The 23,028-nt window shown below is 41.2% G+C and overlaps 1 protein-coding gene across 1 annotated transcript in view; it reads left to right on the forward strand.

The window, feature by feature from the left end:
• The window catches only part of LOC140191664 (interleukin-20 receptor subunit alpha-like), a 31,811-nt gene extending 15,120 nt beyond the window's left edge, over window positions 1-16,691 (forward strand). The window contains exons 4-7 of the mRNA XM_072249278.1: window positions 2,194-2,360; window positions 2,812-2,956; window positions 10,391-10,530; window positions 14,451-16,691. Of these exons, the coding sequence (XP_072105379.1) occupies window positions 2,194-2,360; window positions 2,812-2,956; window positions 10,391-10,530; window positions 14,451-15,524 (1,526 nt within the window). The 3' untranslated portion in view covers window positions 15,525-16,691. The remainder of the gene's footprint in view (window positions 1-2,193; window positions 2,361-2,811; window positions 2,957-10,390; window positions 10,531-14,450) is intronic.
• The last annotated feature ends 6,337 nt before the right edge of the window (window positions 16,692-23,028 follow it).

The following is a 23,028-nucleotide window of genomic DNA, read 5'->3' on the forward strand; positions in this document are numbered from 1 at the left end:
GTTAACTTATAGGGAATCATGCACTGAGATTCCCAAGACCCTTTGCACATCCAATTTCTGAATTCTCTCTCCATTCAGGAAATATTCCATCTACAAAGTGCATGGCCATACACTTTCCTGAGCTGTATTCCTTTTGCCGCTTCCTTACCCATTCTCCCAATCAGTCCACGTCCTTCCGCAGGCAACCTACCTCCTCAACACTACTTGCACCTCCACCAATCTTTGAATCATCCTCAAATTTGGCCACAAAGCCATCAATCCTGCAATCCCGATCACCTTGGCTACCTTGGATAACTCTTCTGCGTAGATACAGTTGCATGATTACTGGCAGAGGTTTTTGCACATCCCACTGAGGATTTGGTTACAACTGAATAAAGGGTAATAAATCCATGCCCAATATTGATGAAGTAATCAATTAACCGTAGAAATACAGTACTAGGGATGTCTATTGCATAGTTTCCTTAAAATTCAACGGCATTATATTTGGCTCATGAGGGAACTGCTGCTAAGGTCACATCTAGTGTCTACGTTCAGTAGAAATCTTCATAAATCTGTTTAACTCCAAAAAGCATTAATGATTTGATACTCGCCACTTTCTTTAAGCTTGATTCAATGAGCACTGATTTACAGATGAATGCTTGTGATGAGGCAAATGCTACTTTGATGTCAAAACTGCTGTGAGTTCTCCTGTCCAAATAGTTTCCTCCCTGAGTCAACACCATCACACAGAGGGAATAGTTATTCGTCTCAGTGTTTCTACTTGAGTACTATACGTAAATAGTGCATGTGTATTGGAAATAATTAACGAAGGCTTCCTAAGGTTGTCATATCCGGGGGGGGGGGGGTGGGTGGGGTGGTAGTGGGGATAAGTTCCCACTACCTATAAAGTGCTCCAAATGGTGTGCTTCTTTAACAGCCTCTGACAACCAAGTCCAACTCTTGCTCTTCACGTGTGGCGGCGGAATTGTTTCCACTGACAAGAGAAGGGGCAAAGGTGGACCACTGGCACCTCAAAACCAGTTGCTTTGGGTAGGTGGGGCTCATCAGCCTTGGACAGCAGCCCACCTAGGAGAAGGAAAACTCTGATTTGAAACACCCACTGCCTTGCAGCTGTACCCACCCATGGGAAAGGCTTCAGGAGTAAACCCCAAGGAAGAAATCCGGAGTCGGAATCCCTAAGTCAGTTTGATGTTGTTTACAACTTCACTCTGGTAACCTCTGTGATGACACTGGTGCCAAGCTGTATCGATGCTTGCCCTTCCCTTGGACTACATCAGTGACGTGGAGAGGGGAACCTGCTGCATGGGCAACAGCCAGTTCTTCAAATCTTCCCACCCACAGGACACAGTCCACCAGAGGCACAAACCCATGATCCCCTGGGATCGACGGCTGCCTACTAACGAAAGGCAAACATGTGGACCTCAAGAGTTCTTAACAAATTGCTCTGCAGCTTCAAAGCTGTCATTTTATCTTTGGTCAGTTACTCTAAGCCTGTGCTTAGAGTGCTAGGTTCACAGAGTTCCCTCGGTGAGAAGTTTGATTCAAATTTGGAAGTTGAGCACAACGTGTTATTCCATATTAACCACTGAGTACAAACAACAAAGGATAGATTTCTAACCCATTTTATTTATAGGGTTTTAATAGGAAACTAAATGTTAGAAAAATCAAAGCATTAACGAATGAAAATTCATCATTACATAAAATTTGAGTCTTTGCAAAGGAAGCATATTGTCTTTTCTGGCTCCACAAGATCAGTCATTAATTTTAACATTTTTTTGATTTTGATTTATTTCTGACAGAGTCAGAGTCAAACAGCCCAGAAACAGGCCCTTTGGCACATTGAGCCTGCACCAACCACCAACCACACACATACTAATCCTATGTTAACCTTAATGATGATTTTTCATGTTTGGAGTTTAATTTTAGTCATATCTCAGCCAATCCTTTTTTTGTGCTTTAAACACAGTAAAACAGAAAGCAGAAAATGGAAATAATATGCTGGTTTCCTCTGACAACTTCTTGCCAAATTCATAGTTCTGAGGATAAAAATCCAGACTATCAATCTATTTCACAAATCAGGAAATAAACCAACAGGACTAATACTTTTCTTAGATTCTTACTTCAAGCATCTGTAACTGAGTTATGTCTAAATTGCAAATGTGTGCTTAGATTTAACTTTTGTTTGACTTTCAGCAAACTTCACTTCCCCAAAAGTAAATCTGGAAGCTGGGGTTTGTTCCATCTCAATCACATTGACACCCCCCAAAAAATGGCAAGATGTTCACTCTATTCCACTCACCCAGACTTTCCATGATTTAAAATATGAAGTGCTTGTTATCGACAATAAGACCAATAAGTCGGTAAGAGAAATTTTTATTTTATGTTTTATGATAATGGTATTTTAATGGATCTGAATATTGGACAGAAATTGTATTACTGCTGCCTGGCCTACTGAGTTCCTCCAGCATTTTGCGTGTGTTGTTTGGATTTCCAGCATCTGCAGATTTTCTCCTGTTTGAGAAATCGTATAAAATCTGGTTAACACTGTGAGATCAAGAACAATGTGCTAACCATGAGAGACAGCCAATTTGTTCCACTCATCCCGTAGAAGGTGTTGATAACAATAGGAATCCAACAGGGATTATATACAGAGTTCTATTGCTCAGGGGTAGCCACATGCACATGTAAATAATTAGTATACAAACTTTAAAGAAAAAATCATTGTTTCTTTGGGTAATCTGTATAATTAAGTTTGTGTAGAAATATTTACCATTTTTAAAACAATTATTATACATCTGATGCTTCTTTTAGAGTACTTTCTTCGAAAACGATAGGATTAAGACAGTAGATGGATTGGAACATGACACTACATATTGTGTAATTGCCTGGTCAGTGGAACATTCCACCAGTAGAAAAAGTGGTCCTTCTGAAATTCAATGTACAACAACACCTAAAGGTGAGAAACTATACAAATCAACCAGCTCAAGATTATTTATTATACTATATCATGTAAAATTGTTACATATTCAATCACAGAAATAATAGTTCATTGTGCCTAACTCTTCTAACTGTCTAACCCTGCCTTTTCCATTCTTTCCTTTAAGAAACATAGAAAACATAGAAAACCTACAGCACAATACAGGCCCTTCGGCCCACAGAGTTGTGCCAAACATGTCCCTACCTTAGAAATTACTAGGCTTACCTATAGCTCTCTATTTTTCTAAGCTCCATGTACCTATCCAAAAGTGTCTTAAAAGACCCTATCGTATCCGCCTCCACCACCGTTGCCAGTAGCCCATTCCACGCACTCACCACTCTGCGTAAAAAACTTACCCTGACATCTCCTCTGTACCTACTCCCCAGCACCTTAAACCTGTGTCTTCTTGTGGCAACCATTTCAACCCTTGGAAAAAGCCTCTGACTATCCACATGATCAATGCCTCTCATCATCTTATACACCTCTATCAGGTCACCTCTCATCCTCTGTCACTCCAAGGAGAAAAGGCCGAGTTCACTCAACCTATTCCCATAAGGCATGCTCCCAAATCCAGGCAACATCCTTGTAAAGCTCCTCTGCACCCTTTATATGGCTTCCACATCCTTCCTATAGTGAGGCGACCAGAACTGAGCACAGTACTCCAAGTGTGGTCTGACCAGGGTTCTACGTAGCTGCAACATTAACTCTTGGCTCCTAAATTCAATTCCACAATTGATGAAGGCCAATACACCGTACACCTTCTTAACCACACAGTCAACCTGCGCAGCTGTTTTGAGTGTCCTATGGACTCGGACCCCAAGATCCTTCTGATCCTCCACACTGCCAAGAGTCTTACCATTACAGGTTTCCCCTGCCATCTGAAGGTAGAGCGTTTCTATGAAATGGTTCATAAACTGGAATGTCATAAAGCGAAGAAGCAATTACCATTTATTTATTTATATGGGAAAATTTTGTGAGCGTTCGCAGACCCAAAAATAACCTACCAAATCATGCCAAATAACACACAAAACCTAAAATAACAGTAACATTCAGTAAAAGCAGGGATGATATGATAAATACACAGCCTATATAAAGTAGAAATACTTTTCCACAATCATTGCCGGCACTGTTCTCCGTAGCGAAAATCTCACGCAAGTGCTCTCGGCAGAAAATCTCACGCAAGCGCTGTTGGCAGAAACACTCTCTCCATTAACCTTTAAGCTATGAAGCTGCCAAATCATACCAAATAACACATAAAAATACACAGCCTATATAAAGTAGAAATAATGTATGTACAGTGTAGTATCACTTACCGGAATTCGGACAGCGCAGAGCACACTGATGATGGTGTGTTAGGCTGAGTTGTCACAGGTTGGGGTGGTGCAGTGGCCCCCACCCTGGGGGCAGTGAACATATACTGATCCACGAAGAATGCAGGGGTGCAGCGGTAGCCAGGAGGCACACAGCACATCTTTAAGAAAAAAGCCGAAATAAACATGCTAATTAATTAGGTGCCACCGGGCATGTAATTAATTAGCATGTTTATTTCGTTTTTTTTCTTAAAGATGTGCTGTGTACCTCCCGGCTACCGCTGCATTCTCCACGAATCGGTATCTGTCCGCGGCCTGGGGGTTGGGGTGGTGGGACACTGGGGTGTCATCTCATCGTCGTCTGTTTCCATTAGGGCAGGAAGCTCATCTTCTATCTCTGCCTGCCTCGATGTCGAAGGTCGAGGTTTGTTGTCTGCTGTGGCTGATGTGGAAGGCTTGCTTGACTGCTGAGCCTCACGCATTTTTTAGATCATACAGTTCTTTGTAAGCACTCAAACCATCCTGCAAATATGCCCTCAACCGACGTACTCTTCCAAAATTAAAGCCATACTTTATCACTGTAGCGAAAATCTCACGCAGTTGCTTCACATTCAGTTCCTGGATGACTTCACTTTCGCTACTGAATTCGGTTTCGATTGTTATCCTTTCCTCTTCCAATTGCATCAGCTCTTCATCTATCAGTTCTTGGTCATGGGATGCCAAAACCTCTTCAACATCATCTTCATCAACTTCCACAAGCCAAACTCACCTTGTCCTTACTTCGTTCACCACGATCAAAACGCTTAATTATGCCTAGTTTTACGCTAAGTGTAAAACCCTTACGAGCTCTTTTAGGCTTTTCTGATACCTTAGAACTCATCTTGCAAATGGCTGCTCACAGGCACGTGCAATGCCGGCTAGAATGTAGTTCCGAATCCGGGGGAGAGCGGCTGCATGGGGTGTGCAGCACGCCGCTTTTTATCGCGCCCTGCTTTTTTTTATCGTGCACTGCTTTTTTTTTCACACGCCGCTTTTTCCGCGTGCTGCCTTTCTTCACAACAGTGAAAACACCTTCTGTTAGCGAAAGCGGGGAACTAATATAGGTCTTTCATAACAGTGAGGTTTCGTAAAGCGAATGTTCGAAAAGCGGGGGACACCTGTAATACTATATTCTGCCATCATATTTGACCTACCAAAATGAACCACATCAAACTTATCTGAGTTGACGTCCATCTGCCACTTCTCAGCCCAGTTTTGCATCCTATCAATGTCCCACTGTAACTTCTGACAGCCCTCCACATGATCCACAACACCTCCAACCTTTGTGTCATTGCAAACTTACTAACCCATCCATCCAGTTCATTTATAAAAATCACGAAGAGTAAGGGTCCTAGAACAGATCCCCGAGGCACACCACTGGTCACCGACCTCCATGCAGAATATGACCCATCTTCAACCACTCTTTGCCTTCTGTGGGCAAGCCAGTTCTGGATCCACAAAGCAATGTCCCCTTGGATCCCATGCCTCCTTACTTTCTCAATAAGCGTTGCATGGGGTACCTTATCAAGTGCTTTGCTGAAATTCATATACACTATATCTACTGCTCTACCTTCATCAAAGTGTTTAGTCACATCCTCAAAAAATTCAGTCAGGCTCGTAAGGCATGACCTGCCCTTGACAAAGCCATGCTGACTATTCCTAATCATATTATACCTCTCCTAATGTTCATAAATCCTGCCTCTCAGGAACTTCTCCATCAAAACTTACCAACCACTGAAGTAAGACTCACTGGTCTATAATTTCCTGGGCTATCTCTACACCCTTTCTTGAATAAAGGAACAACATCCACAACTCTCCAATCCTCTGGAACCTCTCCCGTCCCCATTGATGATACAAAGATCATCGCCAGAGGCTCAGCAATCTCCTTCCTCACCTCCCACAGTGGCCTGGGGTACATCTCATCCGGTCCCAGCAATTTATCAAACTTGATGCTTTCCAAAAGCTCCAGCACATCCTCTTTCTTAATATCTACATGTTCAAGCTTTTCAGTCTGCTGCAAGTCATCCCTACAATCATCAAGATTCTTTTCCATAGTGGATACTTACGTAAAGTATTCATTAAGTGCCTCTGCTATTTCCTCCAGTTCCATACATACTTTCCCACTGTCACACTTGATAGGTCCTATTCTTTCACATCTTATCCTCTTGCTCTTCACATACTTGTAGAATGCCTTGAGGTTTTCCTTAATCCTGCCCGGCAAGGCCTTCTCATGGCCCCTTCTGGCTCTCCCAATTTCATTCTTAAGCTCCTTCCTGCTGACCTTATAATGTTCTAGATCTCCAACATTACCTAGCTCTCTGAATCTTTTGAGCTTTTCTTTTCTTCTTGACTAGATTTATTGCAGCCTTTGTACACCTCGGTTCCTGTATCCTACCATAACTTCCCTGTCTCATTGGAATGTACCTATGCAGAACTCCACACAAATATCCCCTAAATATTTGCCACATCTCTCCCGTACTTTTCCCTGAGAACATCTGTTTCCAATTTAAGCCTCCAATTTCCTGCCTGATAGGCTCATAATTCCCCTTACTCCAATTAAATGCTTTTCTGTTCCTATCTCTCTCCGATGTTATTGTAAAGGAGGTAGGTGATTGCTATCTCCAAAATGCTCTCCCATTGAGAGATCTAACACCTGACCAGGTTCACTTCCCAATACCAAATCAAGTACAGCCTCTCCTCTTGTAGGCTTATCTACATATTGGGTCAAGAAACCTTCCTGAACACACCTAACAAACTCCACCCCATCTAAACCCCTTGCCCTAGGGAGATGCAGATTGATATTTGGGAAATTAAAATCTCCCATCACGACAACTCTGTTATTATTACACCTTTCCAGGATCTGTTTCCCAATCTGCTCCTCGATAACTCTGTTACTATTGGGCAGCCTATAAAAAACACCCAGTAGAGTTATTGACCCCTTCCTGTTCCTAACCTCCACCCACAGAGACTCCATAGACAATCCCTCCATGACTTCCTCCTTTTCTGCAGCCGTGACACTATTTCTGATCAACAGTGCCACGCCCCCACCTCTTTTGCCTCCCTCCCTGTCCTTTCTGAAACATCTAAAACCTGGCACTTGAATTAAGCATTCCTGTCCCTGAGCCATCCAAGTCTCTATAATGGCCACCGCATCATATCTCCAAGTACTGATCTACGCTCTAAGCTCATCCACTTTGTTCACAACACTCCTTGAGTTAAAATAGACACATCTCAAACCTTCAGTCTGAGCACGTCCCTTCTCTATCACCTGCCTATCTTCCCTCTCATACTGTCTACAAGATTTCTTTATTTGTGAGCCAGCCTCCTCTTTCCCAGTCTCTTCAATTCGGTTCCCACCCCCCAACAGTTCTAGTTTAAACTCTCCCCAGTAGCCTTAGCAAATCTTCCTGCCAGGATATTGGTCCCCCTGGGTTTCAAGTGCAACCCATCCTTTTTGTACAGGTCACACCTGCCCCAAAAGAGGTCCCAATGATCCAGAAATCTGAATCCCTGCCCCCTGCTCCAATCCCTCAGCCATACATTTATCCTCCACCTCATTCTATTCCTATTCTCACTGTTGCGTGGCACAGGCAGTAATCCCAAGATTACTACCTTTGCTGTCTTGTTTCTCAACTTCCTTCCTAACTCCCTATAGACTTTTTTCAGGACCTCTTCCCTTTTCCTACCTATGTCATTGGTACCAATATGTACCATGACCTCTGGCTGTTCTCCATCCCACTGCAGGATATCTTGGATGTGATCTGAAACATCCCGGACCCTGGCACCTGGGATGCAAACTACCATCCGAGTTTCTTTCCTGAGTCCACAGAATCGCCTGTCTGACCCCCTAACTATAGAGTTCCCTATCACTGCTGCCATCCTCTTCCTTTCCCTACCCTTCTGAGCCACAGGGCCAGACTCTGTGCCAGAGGCACAGCCACTGTTGCTTCCACCAGGTGGGCTGTTCCCTCCCCCAAAAATACTCAAACGGGAGTACTTATTGTGAAGGGGTACAGCCACTGGGGTACTCTCTAGTACCTGAATTTTCCCCTTCCTCCTCCTGACTGTGATCCACTTGTCTGTCTCCCGTGTCCCCAGTATAACCAGCCACCTATAACTCCTTCTATCACCTCCTCGCTCTCCCTGACCAAGCGAAGGTCATCGAGCTGCATCTCCAGTTCCCTAACTCGGTCTCTTAGGAGCTGCAGCTCGACACACCTGGTGCAGATATGGCCGTCCAGGAGGCTGGAAGACTCCAGGACCTCCCACATCTGACACCGAGCACAGAAAACTGGCCTCATACTCATATTACTTCCTTCCCGCAATTAACACAGGTAAACCTACCTTGCCACTTCCCGTTACTGCCTAAGCCCATTGAGCCAAAGCCCTATCACTCTGCTGCCCGCTGGATATGGCGGTCTTATTTTTTAAACCTTTCGCGCACTACTGGCTGACGTCACACGCCTGCGCAGTCGCGCCTCTCTTTTACCCTGAGTAGAAGAAAACTCCCTTCGCTCTGAAAAATCAGCTGTTCACTCGCAGCCTTCTTGCTCCGAATCAAAATTTACTTTAAAGTAAATAGATTTACTTTAAAGGGACGAACTGTCTTTTACATTAAATCATTCTGTATTCTACTAATCTACTGCATGTACATATTTTTCAAGTTTGCCTTATTCTTCAGTAATGCTGAGGCTTTGCTTCTTTGTTACTGCCACTGCCAATTTGTTCCACTCATTGCCCAGAAGATGTTGATAACAAAAGGAGTCCAGCAAGGGTTATGCACAGAGTTCTATTGCACTGGGGTAGCTGAGGGATTGAGGTAGTTGAGAGAGTGATGAGAGGCATTGATCATGTGGATGGTCAGAGGCTTTTTGTCAGGGCTGAAATGGCTAACACAAGGCGGCACAATTTTAAGGCGCTTGGAGGTGGGTACAGAGGGTAAGTTTTTTACGCAGAGAGTAGTGAGTGCATGGAATGGGCTGCCGGCAACGGTGGTGGAGGCAGATGTGATAGGGTCTTTTAAGAGACTCCTGGATAGGTACATGGAGCTTAGAAAAATAGAGGGCTATGGGTAACCCTAGGTAATTTCTAAAGTAAGTACATGTTTGGCACAGCATTATGGGTCAAAGGGCCTGTATTGTGCTGTAGGTTTTCTATATTTCTATCAAATATTACATTTTTAAGCAATTATGAAAAGCTTTTAATCATATATTGATTTTATCTATTTCTGCACCAACCCTGCAACTCATATTCTTTAGAGTCATTCAAGTGAGTTATCACAATATCTTTTCCATTGGTCTGCTTCCAGATATGGTTTGCACAAATTAATTGTTCATTATTATGTTATAAAGAACTCTGTCTCATTTTGGAATCTTTTCAATCTTGCCTCTAAACTTCTGCCCCATGGATTTTCGTATTTTTTCATTGTTATGTTTCATTTCGGGTAAAATCAAATTTCAATGACATACCTGGAGAAATATTACATGATAGAATTGCTAAGTCTTGGGACGTGGCCTCCCCTTCCCAGGAACAGAAACAGATAAAATATCTGCTTTGTGAAACTTCTATTCAGTTTACGTGCAAGATTCTAAGTTTCCAATTATCTGTCACTTTGTCACCAAAAAAACTTTAATTCTCAATTTCACATCGACCGCTAACTTTCCGCCTGTTACCACTTTCAATAACTCAATGTCAGTGGAGCAACAGCTCTTTATTTCCTGACAAGGCACATAAGCCTTCAAGACTCAGCATTCAGCTCAACCATTTCAGATATTGCTCGTGTTCTTACTTTCATTCGATCAATTGTTCATTTCTGTACCTGTTTCACTTTGCATCATCGTCCCTATTGTTATTTAATCTTTATTGACTTGGACCTTCCCACTTGTTCAGCCTCTCATTTTTCCCTTTCTGGGGTTTTATATCCAATCTTTCCCAGTTCAGGTATAAAGCCTCATTTGTAAATAATAAATCTGTCCTTTTCACCTGCATGACCCACTGAGCATTTATACTTTTTATGAATTTAATTGTGCATTTTCATTATATCTTTCTTTTCTTTATTTGACAGATCCATCAAAACAAATGGTAAAAATTATTCTGCTAGGATGTGTTTTGCCGATCTTCTTCTTTATTCTTTTGTTCACTTCAGTGTGCTGTTTTATGTACAACTACATAAATGCCAGTGATCAGAAGCAACCCATAAACCTGGTAAGGAGTTTCTGACAGTTGCAACACAACTGTTGTTACGAGTCCTATAAAAATGAACCGTCTTTGTAGGGCTCATAACAACAGTTGCATTGTTTTTGTGTATGTTTTGTGTAACAGTTTACGTGTAGCAACAAGCATATAAGTAACCTGTTCGCCACAGATTTAACAGAACAGTTAATGCTGCATTTATTTACAGTGCTCTTAATCCAATTAAGTATATAATATTTTACCTATTTGACAATGACATTTACAGACAAGGGGATGTGCAACAACTGTATATTATGTAAACGGTAGATTAGAATTAGACATTCAGAAATTTTTTTTCAAAGGTAGGAAGAAAAACATGTAGAGCACAGTGTTTAAAAGGGAAACACTGTGGCATTTCAAGTACAATGTGGAAAATGCTAGGTTATTCATTTTCAAGGGAAGAGTGGCAGAAACAACATTTTTTGAAATGATGAGGAACTAGTAAATATTTTGCGTGCAGAGAGATCTGGGTGTGGTGGTACAGGAAGTTCTAGGAAGTAACAGGTGCAGCACGCAAATTGGGGTAGAGATGTTAGGTTGCACTTTATTGCAAGGGAATGAGAATGCAAACGTAAGAAAGCACTGTGGAATTTGGATAGAGCTTTTATGAGACCTTGCCCAAGGTCCCTTGTGCTGGGATTCTCCATCAGCTCATAAGAACCCCTGGCTCTTGATTAATCCAAAATAGAGAAGGAGCATCTGAAAAGGTACGAGAACCTTGAGTCATTTTTTTCAGCAGCATGCCAAAAAAAAAACAGTTTAAAGCAGCAAAGAAGCTCACCACATTGCAGGCACTTTGTCAAATATTGTCAGTTGCTTCCTTCAGTTAGCTTCCTTAAGGCGTGATATTCACTGATGAAGGCATGATATTCACTGATGAAGACGTGATATTCACTGATGAAGGCGTGATATTCACTGATGAAAGCGTGATATTCACTGATGAAGATGTGATATTCACTGATGAAGACGTGGTATTCACTGATGAAGATGTGGTATTCAATGATGAAGGTGTGATACCCTCTGATGAAGGTGTGATACTCTCTGATGGTTGGACAATATTCATTTCCATTCATGGTTCTTCAGCAACTAGATAGTACTCAGATATGGCCTAGTAACTGGCAAGTAATATAGTACACATGATGTGTGCCAGACGATGATCATCTCCAATAAGAGAGAGTTTAACCATCTACTTTTGATATTCGATGCCATTATCATCCTCAAGTCCCCCAGCATTAATACCCTGAGGTTCATGATCTACTGGAAACGCAGGTGAACCAGACTCACAGGTAGAGTGGCGACAGGAGCAGGTGAGAGGCTAGACATCCTGTGGCAAGTGGCTCTTCTCTTGATGACGCCAAATCTTTCCACTGTTTACAAGGCAGAAGTTAGGAGCACGTTGGAATGCTTGCCCCTTGCATGAATTAAGTGAGGCTGCAACAACACTCAGGGAGCTCAATACCGTCCAGGACAAAGTGATCTGCTTAACTGCTATTCAATCCACATCCACCACTGCAGTCTCACAATGAAGGTGGCCAGAAGTGCAACTGAAGTAGCAGGAGAATGGGTTTCCCAAATTAGTTTGATTCTCTGGCTCAACATGATGAGGCAAGCACTCACAGTACTCCACCGAGCGGGACTCGCGGCATCCCACCGAGCGGGGCTCACGGCACCCCGAATGCCTCACCAGCCCTTCTGAGGGAACAGTTAAGAGTCAGCCATGCTGCTGTGATTTTGGAATTATGGTCAAGGCAGACGTGATAAGATTAGCAGATTCCTAGAGGATATTAGTGATTCATGGTCAGTACTATTGATGTTAATTAAAATTCCCCTGTTACCTTGTAGGGATTTGAAATTGCCTCTAAATCATTCATTCACATTTCTGGATTACATTAAACTCTGTGAACAATTGCCGTTCACAAACAAGAGAAAATCTGCAGATGCTAGAAATCCAAGCAGCACACACAGCAGGCCAGGCAGCATCTGTGGAAAAGAGCACAGTCGACATTTTGGCCCAAAACCTTTCAGCAGGACTGGAGAAAAAAAGGATGAGGAGTAGATTCAAAAGGTGGGGGCAGGGGAGAGAGAAACACCAGGTGACAGGTGAAACTGGGAGGGGGAGGGGTGAAGTAAAGAGCTGGGAAGTTGATTGGTGAAAGAGATACAGGGCTGGAGAAGGGGGAATCTGAAAGGAGAGGACAGAAGGCCATGGAAGAAAGAAAAAGGGGGAGGAGGACCAGAGGGAGGCGATGGGCAGGCAGACATAAGGTGAGAGGGAAAAGGGGATGGGGAATGGTGATGGAATCACTCCCTATGCAACTCCCTTGCCCATTTGTCCCTCCCCAGTGATCTCGGTCCTGGCACTTACCCTTGCAAGCAGAACAAGTGCTACACTCACCCCTGCACATCCTCCTTCACTACCATTCAAGGCCCTAAACAGTCCTTCCGGCAAAGAATGGAATGATGGTGTTGGATGGGTCAAATTTAACCTGTTAGTTAAGCCAAAGACTAACATGAGCAGTTTCATCTCCACCTGATAGTGTAACCATATTATCCTCCTTCCAAGGAAGATGGTATAGATGAAGAGCTGCAGAAGACGGCTATATCAGCATATATGTCTGCACACAGTGCTTTTGTTCTCACTATCAGCAGTGGAAACCAATCAATTCCTGTCAATGTATGCACTCATGCACTTTAATTTCTCCACACTCCACATCAAACTTCCCAGTCTTGTTGAATACAATTTAGGATTTAATGCATGGGAATTCTCTCAGCAGTTGTATGGAATTGGGAGTTCTTGCCTAAAGCTGCAACAAATGTGAATGAGGAATAAATTGTTGTGGTGAAGGAGAGTCATGGCAGGAATTTATGAAGTAACGGTAGAAACCACAGCACGAACTATGGGTGAGGGGAAAAGGGAGTTCTATTTTGAACAGTTAGGAACAAATGGAGGAGGATCTTAACACTTGAACAACCGTCAAAATGCATTTCTAATTATTCATATCTATAAGTTCTTTTTCCAAAAACAATGAACATGTATTGCAAAATAAAGTACTTGAAATGCTCTTGCAATTAAAAAAAAAAGTAACTTATTCTTACGGTAGTTCCCTGTGGTCATTCTCCTCTTTCTAAGTAAATGAGGAAGCATTCCTGTGCCAGTCTGGACCTGACACAGTGTGAAAAAAAACTAAAAGGCCACAAGTGCTGGAAATCTGAAATAAAAGCAGAAAATGGAGCAGATCAGATAGCAACTGTGGAAAGTGAATCAGAGTGAATGTTTCAGATCAAAATTTCTTCATCAGAATACATTTGCCATCAAAGGAATATGAAACAATATTTTAGACCTCTATAAAATTTTATGACTATTATCAAAATTTTGGTTCATGCAGCAAATCTTGTATTTTCTTCTTCACAATCTTGATTTAAAAGATTCAAATGCTTGGGGTCACTTTGGAAATAGCCCACATTTTTCTATCAATACCTCCATCTATGGGACACTGTGGGCTGCACACCCATTAATATTTGATCTGTTGACTAGGTGAATGAAACTTGTATGGAAGGACACAAAGAAAAAAAATGTGGCCATTGTTCAGTCATAAAAGTTCTATTCTTCTATTTCTGTTTAAGAATTATTTATTAATATGGACTTGCAGATGTTTTTCCTCAGAAGAACTTCCAGCAGGTGTTTTAAATCCCAGAGAGCTTGTATAACTATGACTCGATGACTTGAGAGAACTGACAACACAATTTCATTTAATTGATGATGAACAATGTTCATGAAGCAATGCACAATATATTTTTGTATAGATTGTGACTGCTAATGATACAAAAAATAAATAATTGAACACTAAGTGCTTCATTTGAAGCCACTAATGCTTTTATGCTTTTTTCCCCAGCTACAACGAGATTGCCCATCGACAAAGGCTTTCCTGTTTTTATTGCCTGAATCATTGACCATTAATGTTATGGTTCTGGAAAATGGTGGCAACAGAGCATCGCTGCACAGTTGTCGGGATGCTGATGACTGCAGAATTCCTCTAACAAAGCAGTTTAGCAATGAGTCTGCTAACAAATGGAAAATCACTCCCTTGGCAACCGAAGATGAAAAAGATGTTTACAGGTCCCAAATTATTGGATCTTCAACAACAGAAAACCATCCAGGTGGCAAAGAGAGTGTTGTGCCCATGTCTGATCAGTCCAAGCAAAGCGGTCTCTCAAATGAAAAGAAAATCTCGCAAGGAGACATTGCAATGGAGAACATCAGTTGTTCTCAGCAGCTGCAGAACATTGATCAGCTAAGTGAATCCCTACAATCAGGGTACAAATCTCAAATGCCATCACCGCTTCTAATCAACGAGGAGGCTCAGGACCATGTTGAGTATGGGTTTCTCACAATAGATACACGTCTGAACCCAAAATATGAAACAACCCTCCATTCACCAAGTGGGGAGGCTGAGAGCCCACAGGAGATGAATTACCTGTCACAACCTCTTGTCCATCACCTGAACATGAGGACCACAGGGAATGACATTGACTGGGCTAAAGTTGGATCTTACAAAGCTCAGCATGGAAGAATTTGTCTGTCAAAAATGCCACTGGATCAAGAACACTGTGACTTTCAGTCGCAGTTTCAACGACAGCCAGCTGGAAAGCCTCCAGTGGATGTTGGTGAGCATTGTCCCATTGTATTAGATACAAACAGACTGAATCAAAAACACCAGAAAGAGGTGGAGGAGTCAGATTTGACAGCATTGGACTGGAGCCTCAATAATTGCAAACTGACCTTATCTGCATTATGTGTTAGGAGAGACTCGGAGGAAAGTGGTTCCCTGTCAGAAACTATAGAGCAACAGAGTGATCTTCTGTCCTCTGTCTGTGCAGAAGCTTTTCCAGATGTGTCTTTAATAACTGAAGAAGAAACCTGTTTATCAAGTTTCCAGGAACACTGGGGACTGTGCATACAAGTATAGTTATGTGTACACAAAAGCCACGTGTATTTCCTGCAACATATGGCATTGCTCTATACTTCCTCTATGTCCCGTTGTTTGTCATTCACTGCTTTATCTAACTTCTTTGGCCGAAAGAGTACCCAAGCAGTTTTCTCCTTAGCCTCTTTCTCCCCTTAGGTGAGTCCTGGGACACGTGAGACACCAGAAGTCAGGAACCTGGTGGCTCATGGGAAAGAAGATGCAATGTAAATTGTCACAACTGCTGGAAAGCAAAGATGAAGTATGTGAATTTGAGCTTTTTTTCCCTATTACATTTCATTCCTGGTGTTTTTAATGTCAATGCTAACCCAAACATAATGGAAATGTGTATAGCCGTTACCTCCCTCCTTGATACACTGTCCAAGACGGGAGCTTTGATATTGGAATACATAAGCTGAATCACCATCATCACCAGTAACTAACATCTTACCCAAACATAAATGCAAAGCAACAGAAAGATAACCACAATCCATTAAAATGGAAATGTTTAGTTGTCAATTAGCAGCACTGCCAACATCAGGCAAAGCCAAAATGAGAGCCTTGGAGGAAACACTTCGGCATAGAAATATCATGAAGTTCACTGGAAGCAGAATATGGAAGGAGATCAGGCAATACACTCCTTCCAGTGTCAAGTTATTTTAAATAGGGCATGATCCATAGAGCAGAATAAATGGCTTCAGAAATAAGAAAGCATTAAAGTAGTTCCAATGTAAGAAAACAGGGAAACAGGACAAAAGTAAAATTGATGGAAATGTGCCACTGTAAGATGCTCTAGATGCTAGTGCCCCTCCTCCTTTAACTTGAACAACCTCTAATTATAAGATGTTGGAAGGGAGTCGGGTTAAGCTGTAGAGGACTGGAGTTTAACCTTCGTACACTTGCACTGGGAAACAGCATCCAAGGAGTTTTTGCTTACTGCCTTTATGAAGGAGAGAATATGTTTCGTTTTCAATCTTGAAAATCAATCATACGTTATAATACGGAGTTAGACCAATATGTCACACAAATGGACAGTGTCAATATTAACAATGCATCACATTAAAGCTATTGAAAAGTATTTTTATATGTGCAGAATATTTTAGGTTTTATATTTTGTAAGCTGTTCTTGAAATTGATTCAATCGTAAAAACATTTATTAAAAAATGATGCTACTTATGATGTGTGTTAAATTTTAAACAAATCTCTGTGTCACAATTGAATGGTTCACCACACATAGCAAAACACTTAATGTTCAGCACAAACTACATTGGTACAGCTCTTAAAACAACAGTCCTTCCATTTCGCTTATCCTTAAAAAGAATAAGGATCCAACTCAATGCTCTTCTTATAGACCAATTTCTTTACTTAATGTTGATACTAAGATCCTATCTAAAGTTTTGGCCCATAGGATTGAAAATATTTTACCATCTGTCATTTCTGATAACCAAACTGGATTTATCAAAAATCGATATTCTCACTTTAATATTTGTCAGTTATTAAATGTTACTTATTCTCCTTCTAACATGATATCAGAATGTATGGTATCCCTCGATGCTGAGAAAGCTTTCGACAGAGTTGAATGGAATTATTTATTTAAAACTTTAGAAAAATTCAACTTTGGACCCGTTTTCATTCAATGGATTGAATTACTTTATTTAGCTCCTTCCGCTAGGGTTATCACTAATTCTCATAATTCCAAACCATTTAAGATTCAACGTGGCACTAGACAAGGCTGTCCGTTGAGCTCTTTGCTTTTTGATCTGGCCTTAGAACCTTTAGCCTTTGCCTTTTGAGAATCTAATGATATCACCGGTATTTTAAGGGGAGACACTATTGGCAAAGTCCTACTGTACGCTGATGATCTGCTGCTATTTATTTCTAATGTTGAGACTTTGTTACCCCATGCGCTTTCTTTACTCTCCTGTTTTAGCCAGTTCTCAGGTTATAAATTAAACTTACATAAAAGTGAACTTTTCCCTTTGTAATTTGATACCAACAAATTCTAACGTTCCTTTTAAAATTGTAAGAAACCAATTTACCTACTTAGGTGTAAATATTACTAAAAACTATAAGCGTCAATTTAAAGAAAATTTTCTTACCCTATCGAATCACGCAAAAAGGATACTATCAAATTGGTCGCCTCTTTTGTTACCGCTGATTGGCCGAATTAACTCTATCATAATGAATATATTACCTAAATTTATATATCTTTTTCAGGCATTGCCTGTTTTTATTCTCAAATCTTTCTTTGATTCTCTTGACTCTATTATATCTTCTTGTATATGGAAGAATAAGCATTCTAGATTAAATAAAATTCATCTTCAGAAAGATAAAAAGAATGAAGGATTAGCCTTACCAAACTTTAGAATTTATTATTGGGCAGTTAATGTAAGAAATCTTACATTTTGGTTATATTACATTAATCATGAGGATTGCCTGACGTGGGTTTTTTTAGAAGCTAATTCTGCTAATAAATTTTCTATTATTTCTCTTCTTGGATCCTCACTTCCTTTGTCTCTGAGTAAGTTAACTGATAATCTGGTAGTTAAACACACTGTGAGGATTTGGATACAATTCCGAAAATATTTTGGCTTATTGAGATTTTCTCTTTCGGGTCCCATTCCTTTTTTTCTTTACTACTCAGCTTCAGTCTTGGTAGTGGGTTAGATTTTTTAATATAATAAAAATACTATATTCAAATATTACAAATTAATTAATCTATATGAATATAGGGTAAGGAGTCTTTATATGCGGTTTAGTATAATGTATTGATATATATTTTTTTCTTGTACTCTGTATTCTTATATGTAAAATTAATAACAAAAATACTGAAAAGAGAAAAACAACAGTCCAGAATTTTTCCTGGGCGCAAGGAATTCCAAGGTACAACTAAGATTGTTTTCAGGTTAAAAATAAGTGTTGAGTACATTGAATGTTAGACATTTACTATTATATATGAAAGAAGCACTTAACCTTTCCATTTTAAATAGATTCTGTTTTGAATAAGTTCTGAAAGGAGGAACGTCATATAAATAATATAAATATTCAACTTCTAAAACCACTAATAACAGCATTTGCCTGTTGCATTTCACAACACTAGTAATGGAGTGATATATGGCTAGGATGCCGGAGTCCTCTCTTCCGTTTTGAGCCTTTGGATATTTAAAGTACACCAGAAAGGGCAAACCAAAATAATAATCTGAAAGGCAGCATCTTGAACAATAAGCACTCCCTTGGTCCTGTACTGAAGGGAGAACCTTGGTTAAATGAGATCTGCATTCAACATGTCACAGAAAGCAATAGTTACCCACTGAAAGCCAGAGTCTGTGGGAAGTGCTGCAAATCCATTTGCAGAAATACCATTTAACAGAAAGGTAAACAACAAAAAATAAGTTACTAACATAATAGACCACATTTAGCAAAATTGGAATTTAAAAATAAAATCTGATAATCATTTAATGTCTGAAGTGGATATGGCAATCAGAGAGAAAGCCCTTCATCAGAACAGCAATGTTTAGTAATAATTAACAGAGTAAAATGTTTAAAGCAGAACCTGTACTGAACTGAATTCCTCTGGAGCCACTTTGATGAATTCATTGGAACTGATAAAAAAAAATGAACTTTGATCAGGAAAACTGCTTTTATAAACACATAAGTCAGCAGATGCTGGAAGTCTTGAGCAACACATACAAAATGCTGGAGGACAGGCACGTTGATGGAGGGGAGTGAAAGTCAATGTTTTGGGTCGAGACCCCTCATCACGTCCTGGTGAAGTGTCTCAGCCTGAATTGCTGACTGTTTATTCCCCTCCCATACATGTGCCTGACCTGCTGTGTTCCTCCAGAATTTTGTGTGAACTGCTTTTATTTTGCTTTATTCTTGTGTATTCCACTTTATATTTGCCTAAGGCTAGAAGTACGTGAAACATTTTTATATCTTAAGCATTTGTTCAGTGTTTGAGGTGGCTGGTAATGTGTGTTTTTCTTGACAGGTGCAGACACAATGAACTGTATTGTGTCCTTTCTAGCAAACCTTTGAGTCAGAATGAAAATTTGATAATATATCGAAGCATGCAATTCAATGCGAGTTAATTGTTATGTACAAATGTTCTGACGTTAGTGATGTCAGTCTCAAACATCACAATTATTTTTGTGATATATTTGACACTTGTGGGCCGAAGGGCCTATATTGTGCTGTAGGTTTTCTGCACTTTGAAAAAGAAAGAAATGACATATTGGTTATAGAATCAAAACCAGTGAGGAAAATTTTGAAACTAACATATTTTGGAGAGCAAAATCACAAATGAAACCCGAGTGGACCCCTACTGTTTAGGCAGTGCCTTGAGTTTGAGAATGACTTGCTTCAGCTCCAGGTTTGAGGACTTTGAGGTGCTGATGGGACCTGCAGCAGGCAGGTGGGGTTTGGTGGGGCAGTATTGAGGGAATGTGCTTCATCTGCAGTTACTCTGGGTTTCTGTTTACTCCTATACAAGGATCACCATCTCTCAGTTTCTTCTCAAATGTTCCTTCCCTCTTCGAGCTGACAATAATCAGGGATCCCTAGGAGTTAAAGAGGCTTTGAACAAATCCTTGAATTGTTTCCTCTCTCCAGCTAATAACCATGTCCTATGACAGAGATTCGGATAGGGAGTCTGTATCAAAGTGTTTAGCTCATGAAATACAATTACAGTCTGAAGCTGGGTGTGTTGGCAAAAGTTGCTGATCTTGGATTCTTACCAAGCCAGCGATGGGCCAATAAATGCAGCTGATGGTGGTGGTATTTCGAAACATGCCACGAAGTGCCTGCTATAGGTAGAAAGAAAGATGAGCTTTATTTGTCACACATCTATCAAAACATCAAACATAGAGGAATGCATCGTTTGTGCTAACAACCAATATAATCCAAGGACGTACTGGGGATAGCTCGCAAGTATCCAGCACTAAAGGAAATTATAGTGGCATGAGAGAGGAACTGGCCAAAGTTGACTGGAAAGGGACACTGGCGGGAAAGACAGCAGAGCAGCAGTGGCTGGAGTTTATGCGAGAAGTGAGGAAGGTGCAAGACAGGTATATTCAACAAAGGAAGAAATTTTGGAATGGAAAAAGGATGCAACCGTGGCTGACAAGAGAAGTCAAAGCCAAAGTTAAAGCAAATGAAAGGGCATACAAGGAAACAAAAATTAGTGGGAAGACAGAGGATTGGGAAGTTTTTAAAAGCTTACAAACGGAAACTAAGAAGGTCGTTAAGAGGGAAAAGATTAACTATGAAAGAAAGCTAGCAAATAATATCAAAGAGGATACTAAAAGCTTTTTCAAGTATATAAAGAGTAAAAGACAGGTGAGAGTAGATATAGGACCGATAGAAAATGATACTGGAGAAATTGTAATGGGAGATAAGGAGATGGCAGAGGAACTGAACAAGTATTTTGCATCAGTCTTCACTGAGGAAGACAGCAGTATACCGGACACTCAAGGGTGGCAGGGAAGAGAAGTGTGCGCAGTCACAATTACGACAGAGAAGGTACTCAGGAAGCTGAATAGGCTAAAGGTCAATAAATCTCCTGGACCAGATGGAATGCACCCTCGTGTTCTGAAGGAGATAGCTGTGCAGATTGTGGAGGCATTAGCGATGATCTTTCAAAAGTCGATAGATTCTGGCATTGTTCCGGAAGACTGGAAGATTGCAAATGTCACTCCGCTATTTAAGAAGGGGGCAAGGAAGCAAAAAGGAAATTATAGACCTGTTAGCTTGACATCCGTGGTTGGGAAGTTGTTGGAGTCGATTGCCAAGGATGAGGTTACAGAGTACCTGGAGGCATATGACAAGATAGGCAGAACTCAGCATGGATTCCTTAAAGGAAAATCCTGCCTGACAAACCTATTACAATTTTTTGAGGAAACTACCAGTAGACTAGACAAGGGAGATGCAGTAGATGTTGTATATTTGGATTTTCAGAAGGCCTTTGACAAGGTGCCACACATGAGGCTACTTAACAAGATAAGAGCCCATGAATTACGGGTAAGTTACATACGTGGATAGAGCGTTGGCTGATTGGCAGGAAACAGAGAGTGGGAATAAAGGGATCCTATTCTGATTGGCTGCCGGTTACCAGTGGTGTTCCACAGGGGTCCGTGTTGGGGCCGCTTCTTTTTACATTGTACATCGACAATTTGGATTATGGAATAGATGGCTTTGTGACTAAGTTTGCTGATGATACGAAGATAGGTGGAGGGGCCGGTAGCGCTGAGGAAACAGACAGTCTGCAGAGAGACTTGGATAGATTGGAAGAATGGGCAAAGAAGTGGCAAATGAAATACAATGTTGGAAAGTGTATGGTTATGCACTTTGGCAGAAGAAATAAACGGGCAGACTATTATTTAAATGGGGAGAGAATTCAAAGTTCTGAGATGCAACGGGACTTGGGAGTCCTCGTACAGGATACACTTAAGGTTAACCTCCAGGTTGAGTCGGTAGTGAAGAAGGCGAATGCAATGTTGGCATTCATTTCTAGAGGAATAGAGTATAGGAGCAGGGATGTGATGTTGAGGCTCTATAAGGCGCTGGTGAAACCTCACTTGGAGTACTGTGGGCAGTTTTGGTCTCCTTATTTAAGAAAGGATGTGCTGACGTTGGAGAGGGTACAGAGAAGATTCACTAGAATGATTCTGGGAATGAGAGGGTTAACATATGAGGAACGTTTGTCTGCTCTTGGACTGTATTCCTTGGAGTTTAGAAGAATGAGGGGAGACCTCATAGAAACATTTCGAATGTTGAAAGGCATGGACAGAGTGGGTGTGGCAAAGTTGTTTCCCATGATGGGGGAGTCTAGTACGAGAGGGCATGACTTAAGGATTGAGGGGCGCCCTTTCAGAACAGAAATGCGAAGAAATTTTTTTTTAGCCAGAGGGCGGTGAATCTATGGAATTTGTTGCCACGGGCAGCAGTGGAGGCCAAGTCATTGGGTGTATTTAAGGCAGAGATTGATAGGTATCTGAGTAGCCAGGGCATCAAAGGTTATGGTGAGAAGGCGGGGGAGTGGGACTAAATGGGAGAATGGATCAGCTCATGATAAAATGGTGGAGCAGACTCAATGGGCTGAATGGCTGACTTCTGCTCCTTTGTCTTATGGTCTTATGGTCTAACATAGTACTCCCACAACTTACTAACCCTAACCCTAACCTGTACACCTTTGAAATGTGAGAGGAGACCAGAGCTCCCGGAGGAACCCCACGGGGAGAACCCCGTACAAACTCCTTCCGCACAGCGGTAGAGACTAAAGCTCAATCACTGATCGCTGCGGCTCTAAAGTGTTGTGCTGACTACTATGTTAGCACACCAACCATATTCTGCTCTAGGTAGTTCATATTGGTACCAACGACGTAGGTAGGAAAAGGGAAGAGGTCCTGAAAACAGACTACAGGGAGCTAGGAAGGAAGTTGAGAAGCAGGACCTCAAAGGTAGTAATTTCAGGATTACTGCCTGTGCCACGTGACAGTGAATATAGGAA

The sequence above is a fragment of the Mobula birostris genome, chromosome 2 (genome assembly GCF_030028105.1).
Source record: "Mobula birostris isolate sMobBir1 chromosome 2, sMobBir1.hap1, whole genome shotgun sequence".
NCBI lineage: Eukaryota > Metazoa > Chordata > Chondrichthyes > Myliobatiformes > Myliobatidae > Mobula > Mobula birostris.